This window comes from Amphiprion ocellaris, chromosome 4 (genome assembly GCF_022539595.1).
Source record: "Amphiprion ocellaris isolate individual 3 ecotype Okinawa chromosome 4, ASM2253959v1, whole genome shotgun sequence".
Classification (NCBI taxonomy): Eukaryota; Metazoa; Chordata; class Actinopteri; family Pomacentridae; genus Amphiprion; species Amphiprion ocellaris.
Window position 1 is genome coordinate 5,830,855 of NC_072769.1, and position 16,584 is coordinate 5,847,438.

General features: G+C 42.2%; 1 protein-coding gene and 1 pseudogene across 1 annotated transcript; both read left to right on the forward strand.

Moving 5' to 3' along the window:
- The first annotated feature begins 11,664 nt into the window (after positions 1–11,664).
- LOC129348795 (histone H3-like) lies at positions 11,665–13,796 on the forward strand (annotated as a pseudogene).
- A 1,530-nt stretch (positions 13,797–15,326) lies between these two features.
- LOC111570799 (histone H2A-like) lies at positions 15,327–16,200 on the forward strand (the record flags this gene model as incomplete). Its single annotated transcript, XM_023273736.3, has 1 exon — positions 15,327–16,200. A coding segment is annotated over one exon (390 nt), but the record flags the coding sequence as incomplete, so codon positions are not given.
- Between the last annotated feature and the right edge of the window lie 384 nt (positions 16,201–16,584).

Consider the following 16,584-nt stretch of genomic DNA (forward strand, 5'->3'; position numbering starts at 1 on the left):
CATGAGTTATGAACGACTGGTTCTGAAGGTAGGGTACCTAAAGTGTGATATGCAGTGTTTTATAAGGATTGTAGACAACCAGCCTGTTTAACAACATTAATTATTCTGACAGATTTTATTTTACAAGACTTGATTTGAAATTAGTTAGCTACTGAATGTGTTTGATGCAGAAATTAAGTAATTTCAATGTAATAGTCCCATCTTTTGGAAAAGAACATGCAAATTGATCACCCGTTCAGGATGAAGAATTGACTGTATGTTATGAAATATTAATGGGTTTAAACCTGTCAGTTACTGAAAGGTGTTTGATAGTGCACTGACTTCAGTAAAAGTCTAATGTTGAAAAGTCGTCTCTTGTCTTTCTATGCCAGCATTTTTCAGGGTTTTTCATTTTGAGATGACATTTTTAAATCATTAGCTTTGAACAATTTTATCACATTGTATATTATCACATTCTCTGATACCCATTTTTCAGGAATAAACTGTTGATGAAGATTACAGTAGCAACAGTAAAATAAAAGTATACGACATCAAAAAGCTGACAGTAATATACTGTAAAGCTGATTCTTTAAACAGCATAATACTGTAATATTTTCTACAGTAATATACTGTTGTTATAGAGTGCAGTAGGTTTACTGTAGAATAACAGTGTCATGCTGGAAACTTTAGCTGCCAGCTCTTTACTGTAAATTTACAGGCAAATTTCTTAAGAGTGTAGATGCTGCATCACAGCTGACAGTAAGTCCTTGTACAGAAATAGTTCAAACCAGAGCAGCACAGTGTTGTCGTTCTGAAATACTGTCTCTGTAGAACCTCCCTGGTTAGAAGAAGAACCGACAGTAGCTCTGCATCGTGTTGTCTCTCAGATCCATGAGTTCTCTACCAGAGGAACCACAACAACCTCCATCAGTACAATGCAGCTCATTTACAACTAATTCAACAAAAAGTAGGAAGTGATTCACCACAACCTGCACCCAGAACAGCTGTGATTGGTTGAGGCCTGGAGTCGCTGCAGAACTCCTGCTGTTCTGGAGATGTTCTGGTCCAGTTTGTTAAAGTCTCTCAGATCTTCCAATAAACCAGCTTCCAGAACTGAGCCTTTATAAGGAGATGATCAGTCAGCTGGTTTAATGTTGTGGACCATCCATGTATCTGCATGCAATCAAACAGGTGACCTGGTGTGACTTTGGTAAGTAGATGTGATTGGAAGATCTACCAAAAAGCTTCATCATCATTTCTAGGATCCTCCAATAAGGAGTCAGCAATTTTGATGAAGAAATAAGTGAGCAGCAGAAATTGGAAATGACAGATTGACTTCACTGAGTTTATTACACCTCAGGTCTGAATAAGTTTTCAATAACAAACATCAGTGTCATTCCATGTGCAAAAACAGTCTCTGTCTATCACATGTTGGCCTTATGTTGGTTGTGGTCAAATAGTCACATTTATTCATAAAAAGGAAGATTAAAGAGGTTTTAATGGCTATATACACATTCAATATCCAGACTGGAGAAGTGCTGCAGATTTGTTTCATTCAGTTCCTCCCAGGACAAATGACATCATGTTTATGTGCTTCTCTCTATAGTCACACTGAGGATATTTTCAGCTGAATTTTAAGTTTAAGTTTAGTTTATTTATATTTTGATTGGCGTTCATTCTCTGCCAACCCGCTAGAGGGCTCTCGTTCCTAGTCCTATTTTTCCATAGTTTTCAAGTTGTGACTTGTTGTCACTTCTGCTTGTAGTCCTTTAGTGACTTCTGTAGTTCTCTTCCCTTGTATTATCCTGTTTGTAAAATAAAAGCCTTTATTCTGTGTCTGATACCCTGCACTCGAGCCTTATATTCCAGTTCCAAGTAACCCTATTTAATAAAAACTAATAACATCACTGAATATTCTAATAGAACGATAGAGATGGTAACAGGAATGAGAGTGAGGGTAACTTCAGAATCTGGGTCAAGAGGTGTGAGTGTAGAATCTACTGCTGGATCAATAGGGGAGAGAGCACAGCACGGGACCATAAATGGTTTCCTTCTTGTTGTTCTTTTGTCTATTTTATGAGTACATGTACACTATGATCGACTCAGGTGCTGACTGGAGTGTGGTCACATATATTTCATGTTTTATGTGTTTGGACATTTAATTAGGGAGTATGAGACACTCCGTGAGCTATGTAGCGAGCATGAGCTTCATGAACGCGCTCCTTTCTTTAGTGTGCTGTGCACGAGAGGACTGCACCCACAGACCAGAGGTTTCCTTATTTTACCAGAATAAACGGCACAAAGAAGACGTTCCAGCCTTCCGACTTCTTTCTTTAAAAACTACACAACGCAGAGTCGAGGGGTTTTGAAGCAGCCAGTGGCAGAGTGTGACTGTGCATGGTTACTTAAATATTTATTCCTTGTGTGTTTTTATTCTTTGTTCTTATTATTTTTATTGTTTCAGTCCAGAAAAGGTGCACAATGCATTTCATTGCGCGTTGTCCTATATATAATTGTGTTTGTGATAAATAAAGGTCTTGAATCTATGGCAAGGACAACAAATAATGGTCTTTTGAATTTCTGTCACGTCCTGCCTAGATGCAGTTCTTTTTTGTTGAGTTCCAGCTCTAATCAGGCCTTCTGAAAGTGTAACCAAATGGATCCTGCTCCAAGTTTGATCTTTGCAGATGAACGTTAATAAATGGTAATCGATTGTGGCGAGTGTAGTAGCAGCAAGCTAGGAGGGCTGCAGAATACGGGGAGCGCTTAGAGCTAGGGCCAGGGTCAAATTGCCCAGTAGCTCTTAAAAGCTAAGAGCCGTAAAGCCACCATTTGGGGGGGGGGGGGGGGACACCCCCAAGGACAGTTCTACCTCTTAATAATTTATCTGAGGCACACAGGTCCGTATACCACCAGGCAAGAGACGTGGTCGCTCAATTAAGTAATCAAATTTTATTGACAATCAAGTTAAAATTAATTAAAACAACTAGATAAAACAAAGGGAGGGAGGTGCAAAGGGGCAGAGGCTGTTGCTTACCACGTGGCCGGATGTATCACCGGAGGGGAGGAACAGGGCCCAGGGAGAGGTCACCAGGTGAATAAAATCACACACACACACACACACACACACACACACACACACACACACACACACACACACACACACACACACACACACACACACACACACACACACGATGGATTAAATGAAAAATACCCAGGGTTCACACATCACACGGGGAGGGATACCACCACCGACGACACCACGTTCCCTGCCACAGGTGCTCAGCCTCTGAAACCAAACAAAAGGGGGATTAGTGGGAACACAAAATAAACAATAAACAAAGTAAAAAATTAAACTATAAACAAGAACAAAAATCCTATAAACTAAACATCACAAAAGAAACATTTAAACCCAGAATACAAAATACCAAAAAATACCAAGAATCACGGACATTTAAAGTTCAAAGTAAAAAAAGAAACTAAACCAATCCTTTAGACACAGCTAACCAAATAACAAATAAAATAGAAAATTGATCTTAATTAATCAAACCAATATAGGCCATAAGGCCAAACAAAAAGAAACTAAACCCCAAATAATATCCACCCATAAAGCTGTGTCCCCACGTGGACACAAATAAAAACACAAAAAGTACAAATGTTAAAAACAACATAAATATTCAATTCCAAAGGAAATCCAACTCCCAAGCTGCCTGGTCTAACCCGGCCGACGCCGAGGGGAAGCAGACCAGGCCAATGAGGCAGAGAAATAACGGAGGCTAGCTGCAGTTAGCCGTATAGCAAGCCCATCACAGATACATGGCCAAAGTGGAGCAAAACAACAGCAAGGCAAAACAGCAGCGGGTCCTTGGCGCTGCCACTAAACAGCATGGGGACACAACAGAAAGGCTGTGTTAGAAGAATGTGGCAATTCATTATGTTCAACATCAAAAAAACGAGCATACCTCTGGGCAGCTGCGTGGCACACACACACATACACACAAGGGAGAGCACGTCAGGAGCCGCTCCAGCCGCTGTAGCTTCCTACAATTGCAGTGAACATTTTACCAAACAGGCAGGCTGCTGGCTGGAATAAACCAGACAAAAGGAGCAATACAACCTACCGTTGGTAACACTAAACGTAGCTACCCGACGCCAATCAAGATAACACGCCGGAAGTTCTAAACACCGGTAACAAACCAGGGCGAGCAACCGGAAGGGGGCGTGGCTTCAGCCTCAGCGAGAGAGAGAGAGAGAGAGAGAGAACGTATAGAGGGCCGCTCCCCAGCTTTTATAGCTGGTGGGCGTGCCCCGATTGGCTTATGGCCCCGTGCAGCCTAGAAGAACACAGACACAGACCTTGGGCAGGACTATCCTGCTACAGTCTACCCCCACTTCTTGAATTGTCGCCCCGACGATTAACGAGGCAACCTCCTCCCTACAAGTTAACTCCATGGGCGGAAAAGAGCAGTGACAGCATTGGACACTGCGCCAGGGGTATTTGCAGCACCTGGTGTCACTTGTCCCACAGACCTCGGGAGGTGGTGGACATTAGGATGCTGGCCAGCATTAGACCGCGCTGTCCGCCGAACTGTGATCTCCATAGAGTTTGGATGAACAGTAGGCGAGGCAGTCCCTGGAACCGACGGCTGATCTACTGCCACTGCAGTGGGCGCTGCCAAAGGACCTGGCACTGCAGGGTCCTGGTCGAATAATGGGAGCGGTAATTGAGGTGTTGGAATTACTGCAGCTGTGTCACTGGGAAACACTGCAGGAGCTTCCTGCCTCCATGCTAAATCATAGGGCATCTCATCCTCCAAGTACTGTTCATCAGAGAAAGGTGGGTGAGGAGGAGCGGCATCCCCAGAGGAGTCTACTCCAACCACCGGCTTCAACAGTGCCCGATTTACTTGCCGGGCCTTCACCTGATCATGTACCGGTGCAATGGTGTAAACGGATCCTCCTTCTCTTGGAGCCTTTAGGACTTTATACACCACTGAGCTATAGAGATCCTTAATCTTGTGCCGCCCCCGGGTAGTACAATCACATAGCCACACTAACTGGCCCTCTTTCAGTGGTATATCTCGCACGTGCTGATCAAAATTATTCTTTCGCCGCTCAGCTGCAACCTTCAGCCGCTCTCTGGCACCCTCAAAGGCTATCTGTAGGCGGGTCTGGTGCTCCTGAATCCACTCGTGGATACTGCCACCAACAGGGTCCTGAACTCTACCTAACAAGAAATCAACTGGTAGTCTAGGTTCTTGTCCAAACATCAGGAAGAATGGAGACTCACCAGTTGCCTGGTGGGGAGTGGAATTGTAGGAGTAAAGTACCTGCGGGAGGCAGGAACTCCAGTCTCTCTTCCGAGACACTGGCAAGGTGCGCAGTAAGTTGTGGAGTGTCCGATTGAAACGCTCGCATTGGCCATTGCCAGCTGGATGGTATGGAGTCGTACGCGACTTCTCAATGCCATACAGGTTACAAAGCTGTTGAATAAGGGAGCTCTCAAAGTTGCGGCCCTGGTCCGAATGAATGCGGGCAGGAACCCCAAACTTCGAGAACCATTCTACTACCAGAACCTGAGCTACAGTGGACGCTAGTTGGTCACGAGTGGGGACCGCCAGTGTATACTTGCTGAAAACATCAGTCATAACAAGGACATTCTCAAGTCCATTACGAGAAGGTTCCAACATGGTGTAATCGATGGCCAGGATCTCATTTGGTCGAGAAGCTAGCAAATGTCCCATGAAGCTATGAGCACCTGGCTGAGTATCCTTAGCAACCTGGCACCTATCACATGCCTGAATCCACTGGGCCACATCTGAGGACATACCTGGCCAGTAACACCGAGCCCGTAGCAATTCTAATGTCCTCTCTACACCTTGATGGCCGTGCTGCTGGTGGACCTGGTTCAACACCTCCTCCTTTAAAACAGCAGGCAGCAGTAATTGCAAGACTGCTTCAGCTCCATCAGGGCGAAGGACCTGGCGGTACAAAATACCACTGTCCTCAACCAGTCGGTCCCACTGTCGCAGTAATGCCAACGCAGGCTGCGACATCTGCTTCCACTGCTCATAGTCGGGATGCTGCTTCCGTCTCCAAAAGACCAAGATTTCCTGTATGACGGGGTCAGCCTGTTGTAAAGCATAAACATTAGCAGGTGAATGTTGCGGCAAGGCCACAACAACAGTTTGTGTTACCGCTGGTCCTTTCCGCTGCAGAGCTTGCTGTAGGGGTAGAGGAAGAGAGGTACCAGGAAGCATGACCTCCAGATCCTGTACTCCGGGTTGGTGCTGACGGGAGAGTGCATCAGCGTTCTTGTTACTCCGCCCGGAGCGATACTTTATGTCAAAGTCAAAGGATGCCAGTTGCGCTGCCCAACGTTGTTCCGTGGCACCTAGCTTTGCAGAGGACAAGTGACTGAGTGGGTTGTTATCCGTGTAGACAACACATTTATGACCCAGCAGGTACTCCCTGAATTTCTCAGTCATTGCCCACTTGAGTGCCAAAAACTCCAGTTTCATTGAACTATAGTTCAACATATTGCGTTCTGTGGGCCTCAAACCCCGGCTAGCATAAGCAATTGGCCTAATCTTACAGAAGACTTTAGTGATCAGGTAAATACCACTGGTAGGGCTCCTCTTTCTGAATATGATACAAATGTATACCGTGTAGACCAGCCCTATCTAATTAGTGGCCTGCGGGCCACGTGCAGCCCGAAAGCAACCCTCGAGTGATTGGGACTTGGGTCCGAGAAAAACATCTTTTAGTGACACTGACAAGTTCTTACAAAAATTCCAACATTATTACAAACATTGAATGCAACACTTACCGTAATCTAGCAACTAACCCACAATGCATTGTGTTGTTGAGGAGGCGCTTTTGAAAAGTTAACATTAGCAGTTCTATACAGGTAAAAATAGCAGCATGTCTTTTTCTACCCTGAAACAACAAATTGGCAAAGAAAACCGTCGGTTAAATCCTGCGTGGACTGACGTGCACAGCTCAGGAAAGGACCGCAGCAGCTTCCCTTCGTGTGTCATGGATCTTGGCAAAGAAAAAGAGGCCATTCACAGACTCAGAAACTGTGAAGGACTGCATGTTGACTGTCGTGGATGAAGTTTTAACCAACGATAAAGTTAAGACGAGTGTGATATCTGCTATCAAACAGGTGCCTCTGTCTGACACTTCAAACATCTGCAGGGTTAGGGTTAGGTGTAAGGTCAATGTGCACCAGTTCCCTATCATTAAGAAAGTTGCAGTCCACTTGCTCAGTATGTCTGGGTCAACATACACATGTGAATCAAGCTTTTCACACATGAACATGATAAAATAAAAACAGCTCTCGTTGCTCTCTGACTGACAGTACTCTTCACCACTGCCTTTATATTGCATTTACATCTTATGAGCCAAACATCCGTTCTCTTGTTCAAAACAACAGGTGTCATTTCTCCCACTAGAAATATCAACAAGGGAAGTGTTGAACACACATCTACACAAGTTCAGATGTAATGCCTAATGTTCAGTGCAACAAAGCAGCGTGCTGCAGCAGGCACTAAATGTAGTTTTATGTATTTATGTGACTATTTTCTGTTCACTTACAGGTTTAATATTTAAGAAAGACATTTGTTTTCATAGTTATTTCACTTAGTTGTACTTTGATGTCAGCTTTATTTTATTTCAAAGGGATAGTAACTGTTTCACTGTGCCCAGTGTTTATTTTTTTTGATTATATGCACTGAAGTTGTGACTGTCTCAGATGAGACCAAACATGGACAGGGACAAACTCTGTTTTTTGTTATTTCAAAAGAAGAAAAATGCCTCAAGTTCTGAAAAGTCACTGTTAAGCAAGTTACTTTTTTTATGCACTTTCAGATGTGACCAAAATAAAAGATGGTGTTTTTAATCTGCACTTTGTTTTTATGTTCACATGCGCCTTAACATATGCTTGTATTTACCTATCAAAATGTGTTGAAGTTATGTGTTTGAAATGTAAAATTTAAAGAAGCAGTATTTCAGCACAGGTTTAGTTTAAGTACTGCTCTTCTACTGTGTTTGTGTCCTTTTGGATGTGGTAATGCGTTCATAAACATCCAGTGTGTTTGCTATCTTATCTATTTGTGTTTATTTTAAATGGTTACCTTTGCTCACTGTCTGCTAAAAATGTCCGGCCCAGCTCATGTCTTTACTCTGAAAACCTGGCCCGAGTGAATTTTTAACTGAATTGCCCTGGTGTAGACTAAGAAGAGGACTGCTGAAGTGGAGAAGGATGTAGAGAGCCTAGCAACTGCAGACAACAGAAAGGGGAATGAAGCAGTGGGTGAAGGACGCTGAATCTTTATGTATGGTTTTTATCTGTTTTGTTGCATTTGTTGTTTACTGTAAAGGAGCAGGAGGAGGAGGAAGGAGGAGGAGGAGGAGCAGGAGGAGGAAGAAGTGGGAGGAGGAGGAGGAGGAGCAGGAGGAGGAAGAAGTGGGAGGAGGAGGAAGAGGAGGAAGAGGAGGAGGAGGAAGTGGGAGGAGGAGGAAGAGGAGGAAGAGGAGGAGGAGGAAGTGGGAGGAGGAGGAGGAAGACGAGGAGGAGGAAGAGGAGGAGGAGGAGGAAGACGAGGAGGAGGAAGTGGGAGGAGGAAGAGGAGGAGGAAGAAGTGGGAGGAGGAGGAGGAAGTGGGAGGAGGAGGAAGAGGAGGAAGAGGAGGAGGAGGAGGAGGAAGAAGTAGGAGGAGGAAGAGGAGGAAGACGAGGAGGAGGAAGAGGAGGAGGAGGAGGAAGACGAGGAGGAGGAAGTGGGAGGAGGAGGAGGAGGAGGAGGAGGAAGAGGTGGGAGGAGGAGGAGGAGGAGGAAGAGGAGGAGGAGGACGAGGGGGAAGAGGAGGAGGGGGAGAAGGAGGAAGGAGGAGGAGGAGGAGGAAGGAGGAGGAGGGGGAGAAGGAGGAAGGAGGAGGAGGGGGAGAAGGAGGAAGGAGGAGGAGGAAGTGGGAGGAGGAGGAGGAGGAGGAAGAGGAGGAAGGAGGAAGAGGAGGAGGAGGAAATATATGCTGTGGGACATCACCTAAACTTGACCTGATGCAGAATACGATTCCAAAGTTTAATTTCATACACAGATGGTTCAGCCAGCAGATCCTCTGCAGCCACGCGTCATGCAGGTTATGCTGTAGTCAGTGACTGGTACATAGTGGAAGCTGGTGCTCTTAACCTCATTGTAGGATGATAAAGTTTATTGTAGCTGGAGTACAATGGGTTTTATTTCAATAATAATATTGTTTGTTCCAAATTCGACCCCGAAATGTGAACTGTCAGATATTTGGAGGGACCTCTGATCAGCCACTTTAGATAGTTTAATTGATTTATCGAAGATGAATCTATTTTTCTTTATCAGATGTGGTGATTTCCTATATTCCTTTAGTTAATTTTGTGTTTTTAAACTGATAACAGAACTGAGAATAACTTTGAGGGTCACCTCGGCTCCTGAAAATTTGTTATTGGTGTTTTTAGACTAAATCAGTTGTTACTGATTAATCAAAGACATTAGATGGATTAACAGTGGATCTCTGATTTCACTCCACTGTACACAAAGTTCAAAGCTGTGTGAGGAACAGATGACTCAAGAAGGGAAATCAGTTTTCTGTCTTTTCGGCTAAATATAGAACTTTAGTTGATTTCAAGGCTTTTATACTGAATTACTGAAATATGTGATTATTTTTGTTGTTGTTTTGATTTTTGTTTAAAAAAAGCTTTGTGATTACAGAAATTTTGTTTGCAGCTGAAAACTAGGAGTGTTTTTAAGGAAAAGCTGGTTGATGGAGAGTTACACACTCATGGATGATGTCGTGTGGACACTGATGATTTCTTGGGTTGGGTTGTTCATCTCCTTTCTCTCTTCCATGTTTTGGCCCATGCTGTATGCGGTCCAACTCATGTTGGAAATGGAGGGATAGATGAGATCAGTCAATCATAAATGAGATCAGGAGACCAGGATTTACAGCCTAGCAGCAATACTAGGGTTTCCATAGAGTTCAGGACAAGTAGAAAGAATTGAATTATACCATCAAAGAAAAGTTGACCAAAAACCATGTTGGTAACAGGGTAAACTGGCCTGATGCCCTCCCGGTTATCCCAATTATACGTATTCAATCCGCAGCACTGCAAATTCTGAGCCTCCATGAGGTTCTCCATCTCTTTGTTGGTGGGAACAAAGAGACAGGGTTTTCAAGCTCTTCATCCGAGCTACTTCAACATCCATTATCTCCAGTACATCCTGAACGATGTACTATTTCTTCAAAAGAGACACTGAAAAAACACTAACATAGGATAATAAAATCCTGTTTGCCTGTTTCTTTTTTTTTACCAAGAGAAGTGTCGGAGAGGCTTTTGCACACCAAGTAGTTAATAGTCACAGCAGTAGATCAGCCATGCGCTGACAAGACCCAACATGATGGTTTGCCAGAGCAGGTAGAGGAACCACCTCCATGACCCCATGTATTAGTTATACTGTGAAACACATGCATCATGGAAAAACGTGTTTTTTTCTTGGACAGATGTATTTTGCTGCCCTGGGTCTACAATTCTACACTTTCATTTAGCAGATGCTTTTATCCAAACATACATCTGAGAATAGATACAAGACAAGCAATGAAGGGTCCATATTTGGCTGTGGTACTTCATCGCTCCTGTCTGAATCATTAGACCCACTTGAATTGTCATTCTCCATCTCATTGTTGCTGGGAATGAAGAGACAGGGTTTTGAAGGTCTTCATCTGAGCTACTTCAACATCCATCATCTCCACCACATCCTGAACAACGTACGTTTCTTAATAATCCACAGCACTGATGGGTGTGTGAGACAGGCTGTGTAAGTGGCTATCATTAGCTAATTTGTTTGTCTTGTCTGGTTTTGTTTTGTAATGGTGGAACCAATGTCTGTAAGCCTCATGGACGAGAAAGGGGCAGAGGTTTTCTGGTGCTTTTCGGTGCCACCATGCTGAACTAAATGCTAAAACTGCATGGTGAGAAGGTATACTGCAGTAACTGATGAGTATTAGGGATAAAATACTGCAGTAACTGATGAATATTAGAGCTAAAATACTGCAGTAACTGATGAGTATTAGAGCTAAAATACTGCAGTAACTGATGAATATTAGGGATAAAATACTGCAATAATTGATGAGTATTAGACTACAAACAGTACTTTGGGAGGCCAACACCCTTGAAACTATTAATACTGATTATAAAGTAGTACTTTATGTGGAATGTTCCTTTAATGAGTTACTGCGGGTACAAACATTATTTAGAGTGAAAACAGATGTCATTCTTCTTGAGCACACTTGTGCTTCACAATAATTAGAAGTTTTTCTCACCAAACAACCAGAATCTAAATATTAATTAGTGTCAGCTTTAAGAAGCTTCTGTCTCTGAACTGTCTCTTTATTTTAGGTCACACAAACATCAAAACCACCTGAACAACAATCACACAAGCACTCATTGAACACTTTATATAGAAGCACTCACATTCCCATGATGCTCTGCGCTGCCAACCCGGAACTGACCGCAGTGCCAACAGAGAACTGCAGTTACTCACTGTGGCCACTGGAGGACGCTGATCCCCAACACACATCTCTTCTCATGCTTCCATCTCCAGTAGTGATGGGCAAATGATAGCGAGGCTGTGGAGCTCTGAAGCAGAGTGATTCCAAACACTGTGTTGGAACTCCTATCAAAACCATAGACTGTATATAAAATATATCTTTATTATTCAGTCTATGATCAAAACCCCACTGTCACGTGACCGATGACGTTCCAAGCTTCAGACGTCATCGCTGCTTCACTTCGCGTTTCGTCGCTTCAAAATGTTTCGAAGCGTTTCATCGACTCAGAAAGTTTCAATGCGTCCCGAGCCAACGACAGCTTGACGCAGGTCTGACAGTTTTGGGTGGTTTGATGCTGTACAAGCCATATAAGCTGCATCATTATTCTTCTAAGAAGTTGGGTTGTGAAGAGATACAGATTTGGAGAGAGAATCTGGTGGATTTTGGAGATTTTCATGGCAAGTACAAGCAGTAAACAGCGATCAAAGGTTTGGGATGGTTTTGATCTTATGCCACCAAATAAGGTAGAATGCTTCTCATTTCCTACATTTGATGTTGTAATTTCTGAACTGTATTTTTCATTTTTAAATGGGTCTCAGAATTACAGTTATTTGTAGGTGTGGTGTTTGCTGTGCACACAAGAGTTTTCTTGCAGCAACAACACATCATCCATGCTGAGACACTCCAGACATGATGACAATCATGTCCAGTAAACCAGTGAGCCTGTCAACACTGGAAGTCCCGACAGTCCGCTAAAAATGTGTCCAAATGAATAATATGTGATCAGTTGTGTAGCTTCATTCACAGGAGAGTCCGAATGAATGTTTAACCTCAGGTTTATTAACATTAACGTAGAGCTCACAGGGAGAACGTGTTGATATATCCATTATTATTGAATACAGAGCCAGATCACGTTATACACATCTCGTGAGACTTACTCTGAGTACGGCAACACTCAGTAACCAAAATAGTGTTAACTATGCAACTGTCTACAAGATGGAAAATAGGAAGAATCTCTTATCCTGATACCAACATTTAGTCTAGTTTATTTTTTTTATTTTTTAAAGCTTAAAGCTCCAAATGAACCTGAACCATCATTTAACACTTAATATTCTGTCATTTAGATTTATTCTTTAGTTTCATCTGGAATGTGTTTTACAGTTTGGGTGAGTGTGTCTGCATATTAGTTTTTGCTTGTTTCTTTGTTTTTCTTTAAATAAATCTAATGTTTTACTGCTTTAACCAAATTACTCAGTTATACTTCTGTCTAACGAGCACAATTTATTTTAATGTGTAGTGATGATGTAATCATTGTTTAGTATAAATGATTAAAACACATGAATGACCACACAGTCTTTTCTGAACTTTTATTGCTGACATGGGGTCGAAACAGTCTCCGGCTTCAGTCGCTCTCTTGAGATGTTGCTATGGCTTCACTTGTCCACCAGATGTCACTAAAGACCTGAAGCTTTCAATCTTTTCGGTACATTTGTCTGGAAAGCCTCGGTGCTTGATGAGGCTTCAGCTGCCATCACTACTTGTAGTTTTACTGTCGGAGCAGTGAAGACAGAGGAAGCAGAATGGCCAGAACCAAGGAGACCACCTGGAAATCCACCGGAGGAAAACCCCCCAGGAAGCAGCTGGCCATCAAGGCTGGCCCCCGGACGGCCACCGGCGGCGTGAAGAAGCCTCACCGTTACCGTCCCGGTACCGTGGTTCTGAGGGAGATCCGTCGCTACCAGAAATCCACGGAGCTGCTGATCCTCGTCAGAGAGATTTCAGGACTTCAAGACCGACCTGCGCTTCCAGAGCTCCGCTGTCATGGCTCTGCAGGAGGCCAGCGAGGCTTACCTGGTCGGCCTCTTCGAGGACACCAACCTGTGCGCCATCCACGCCAAGAGGGTCACCATCATGCCCAAAGACATCCAGCTGGCCCGCCACATCCATGGAGAGAGAGCTTAGACCCACTTTACCCTGAACACCACGGCTCTTTAAAGAGCCACAAAGATTCACTATGAGAGCTCTACCTCCCACATAATAATAATAATAATAATAATAATAATAATAATAATAATAATAATAATAATAATAGCTTCATATATTTGTAGAAAGCTAGAAAAAATGTAAAAGTTAAAATAGTCTGTCAATATAATTTTAGAAGACATTTGATATTATTTTGTTGATACTATATAATATATATTAAATGCAGTTGCAGCTGTCTGTGGGAAAAGTTTAAATATAGTGTACAAATCAGATTTTCTTAACCCTTTGATGCGCAGCGTGGGTCAGGAGATACCCATTTTCCATTGGATTGGTGTTACTTTTGACCCATGTTGCGCATCAAAGGGTTAAACAGCATCTTTCAAAATGGCCTCAGTTCACCCTAATGCTGAACCTGCTATCAAACAATTAGCAACCAGAACAAAAGTAAAATTATAAAGATAAGATAAAACTTTGAAAATCAATTTCTAAAACAATAAAACAACTTAAGTGTAATAACAGAAAAAAATTCAGGTATTTTCTCTCCAGAACTTTTCACGTTATAATTCATGTATTTAGCTTAGAAGAAATAAAAACAAAATTTTGTCAAATATTTTAAATTTTATTGGCCTAAAATGTTTTACTAAATACATCAAACCAGGCTGAACTTCAGCATCTGTCAATAATTAAACATTTTTGATTTCCAGAACTTATGAATGTGAGAGCATACAAAGACTCTGGAAAATAAGAACACAGTATATGTTTATTGAATATATAAACCTACAGTATTTGGCATAAAAGTACACTTAAATACATAAAATAGAAACAATAGAAGCTAATGCACAGATATAATTTGAAATGTTTGATGAAGCTGTGAGGAGAGTCAGTTTGAAAATTGTGTGAAGCATAAAAGTACTGATTTTTGATTTACAGCCCAAACAATGTTAATAACAAATGTGTCTGTTATTTATAATTTCATTAATTAGAATTATATTTTTGTGTTTAATAACTTAACAGGGGAAATAATGACCTCTTTTCTGATTGGTGGACACTCCACTCTCACTGATATATGATGATATACTGACCAGTCACAGTGTAATTACTATTAGTCTAAATGGCCTTTATTTATATCTGAAATGATTCCAGATAGTCAGATTCTGCTGAAAGAGGTTTAATGGATTTATAGTGTTCATTGAGGAGCTGAAAACAACTGCTTTTATATTTTACTTGATTTATTGCTGCTGCTCTGCTGCAGTGTTTGTAAAATATATCCTCATGCACTAAGTGACTTGAACCACAGATATGTCAGTATGTTTATTGTAAGTCATCAAGAATTTCAGAGTATAAAGATAAACTTGCACTATAAAAAATGTTTTAACTCCCTCAGACACCGAAAAACCAAAACAAAATGTGAATAAATGAATCAGAATAATTCAACATGTTTTGACACTTTGCATGTGGGATTCAACATTACTTTGAATTGAATTATTAATCTGCTACATATGTTTGTGTGTCATAATTTAATCAATAAAATGTGCTTCTTTCTATTTCCAGACGGTATTCTATTTGCAGTAAACTAAAAACATATTTCACTAAACTGCAGTTAAACTGTTTTATTTGAAACTGTGCATTAGTGACGTGTCAACAGCTCTCCTCTGATTGGACGATCACACTTCACTCATTCTGACCAATCAGTGAGCAGCTGTGTTCCACTATAAACCTGCAGTTTGTCTGGTTGACGTTATCCTAGTTTCTGCTGTACGTAAGAAGCGTTGGAGTTAAAACGTGTTTGGACGTGGAAAGACCGGCGGCAAAGCCAGAGCCAAGGCAAAGAGCCGCTCCTCCCGGGCAGGACTGCAGTTCCCGGTCGGTCGTGTCCACAGGCTGCTGAGGAAGGGCCGCTACGCGGAGCGTGTGGGTGCCGGCGCTCCCGTCTACCTGGCGGCTGTGCTGGAGTACCTGACCGCTGAGATCCTGGAGCTGGCTGGAAACGCCGCCAGAGACAACAAGAAGACCCGCATCATCCCCCGTCACCTGCAGCTGGCTGTCCGCAACGACGAGGAGCTCAACAAGCTGCTGGGCGGAGTGACCATCGCTCAGGGCGGCGTGCTGCCCAACATCCAGGCTGTGCTGCTGCCCAAGAAGACCGAGAAGGTCGCCAAGTCCAAGTAAAGCCGAGGACCCGCTGAACGACACCAAGGCTCTTTTCAGAGCCACACACTGTCCTCTGTAAACAGCAAACATCCTCATGTGTCCCCAAACACTTCAACACTCACTACAACATCCAGACCATCATCTGTCATTTTACACTTATTGAAAAAATGAAATGTTTAATTAGTTTCAGGTCTACTACTAAACTGTCTGCTACCATTTTAATGTACATTTCATTTATAAATCTAAAGGCACTGACAAGCAGAGGAAGAACTTGATGCTTCTGAAACCACCCCACTAACAAAATGAAATTCTACTTGGAACAAAATAAAGTGTTTCCTGTTAGCACAAAGTTCACTCAGTTTATAGAAGCAGCAACAAGCTAATGTTAGCATCAGCTAATCATTCACCACTAAAACACAAACTCACCTTGAAGCTCATATTTTCACTCCTAAAGTAAATGAAGGAGAATGTGGACAGTAAAAAACAGCAGACAGACGCATCATAAAAAACTAACGAAAAACAGAAGAAAACAGCTGATTGTCAGCGCCTTTAGATTAATAAATGAAATATACATTAAATTATAGCTTTTAATGAAATAAAATAATGTATTCACTCAGGACGAGGATCCATGTGGATTTATTACTGCACCATCAGGTTTGTCATGTAGAAAGTGTCTTTAGATTTGTTAACCCTTTGATGCATAACCTGGGTCAAAAGTGACCCAAATCCAATGGAAAATGGGTATCTCCTGATGTGGTCTATGCATCAAAGGGTTAATTATTAGTTTACAGAACTGTGTCCAGAAAATGCTGCTTTCTGCTATAAATTCTGATAAATGAATTTTGCGTTAAAAGTAAACAAATGCATGTCCTGTATTTTAAATGCA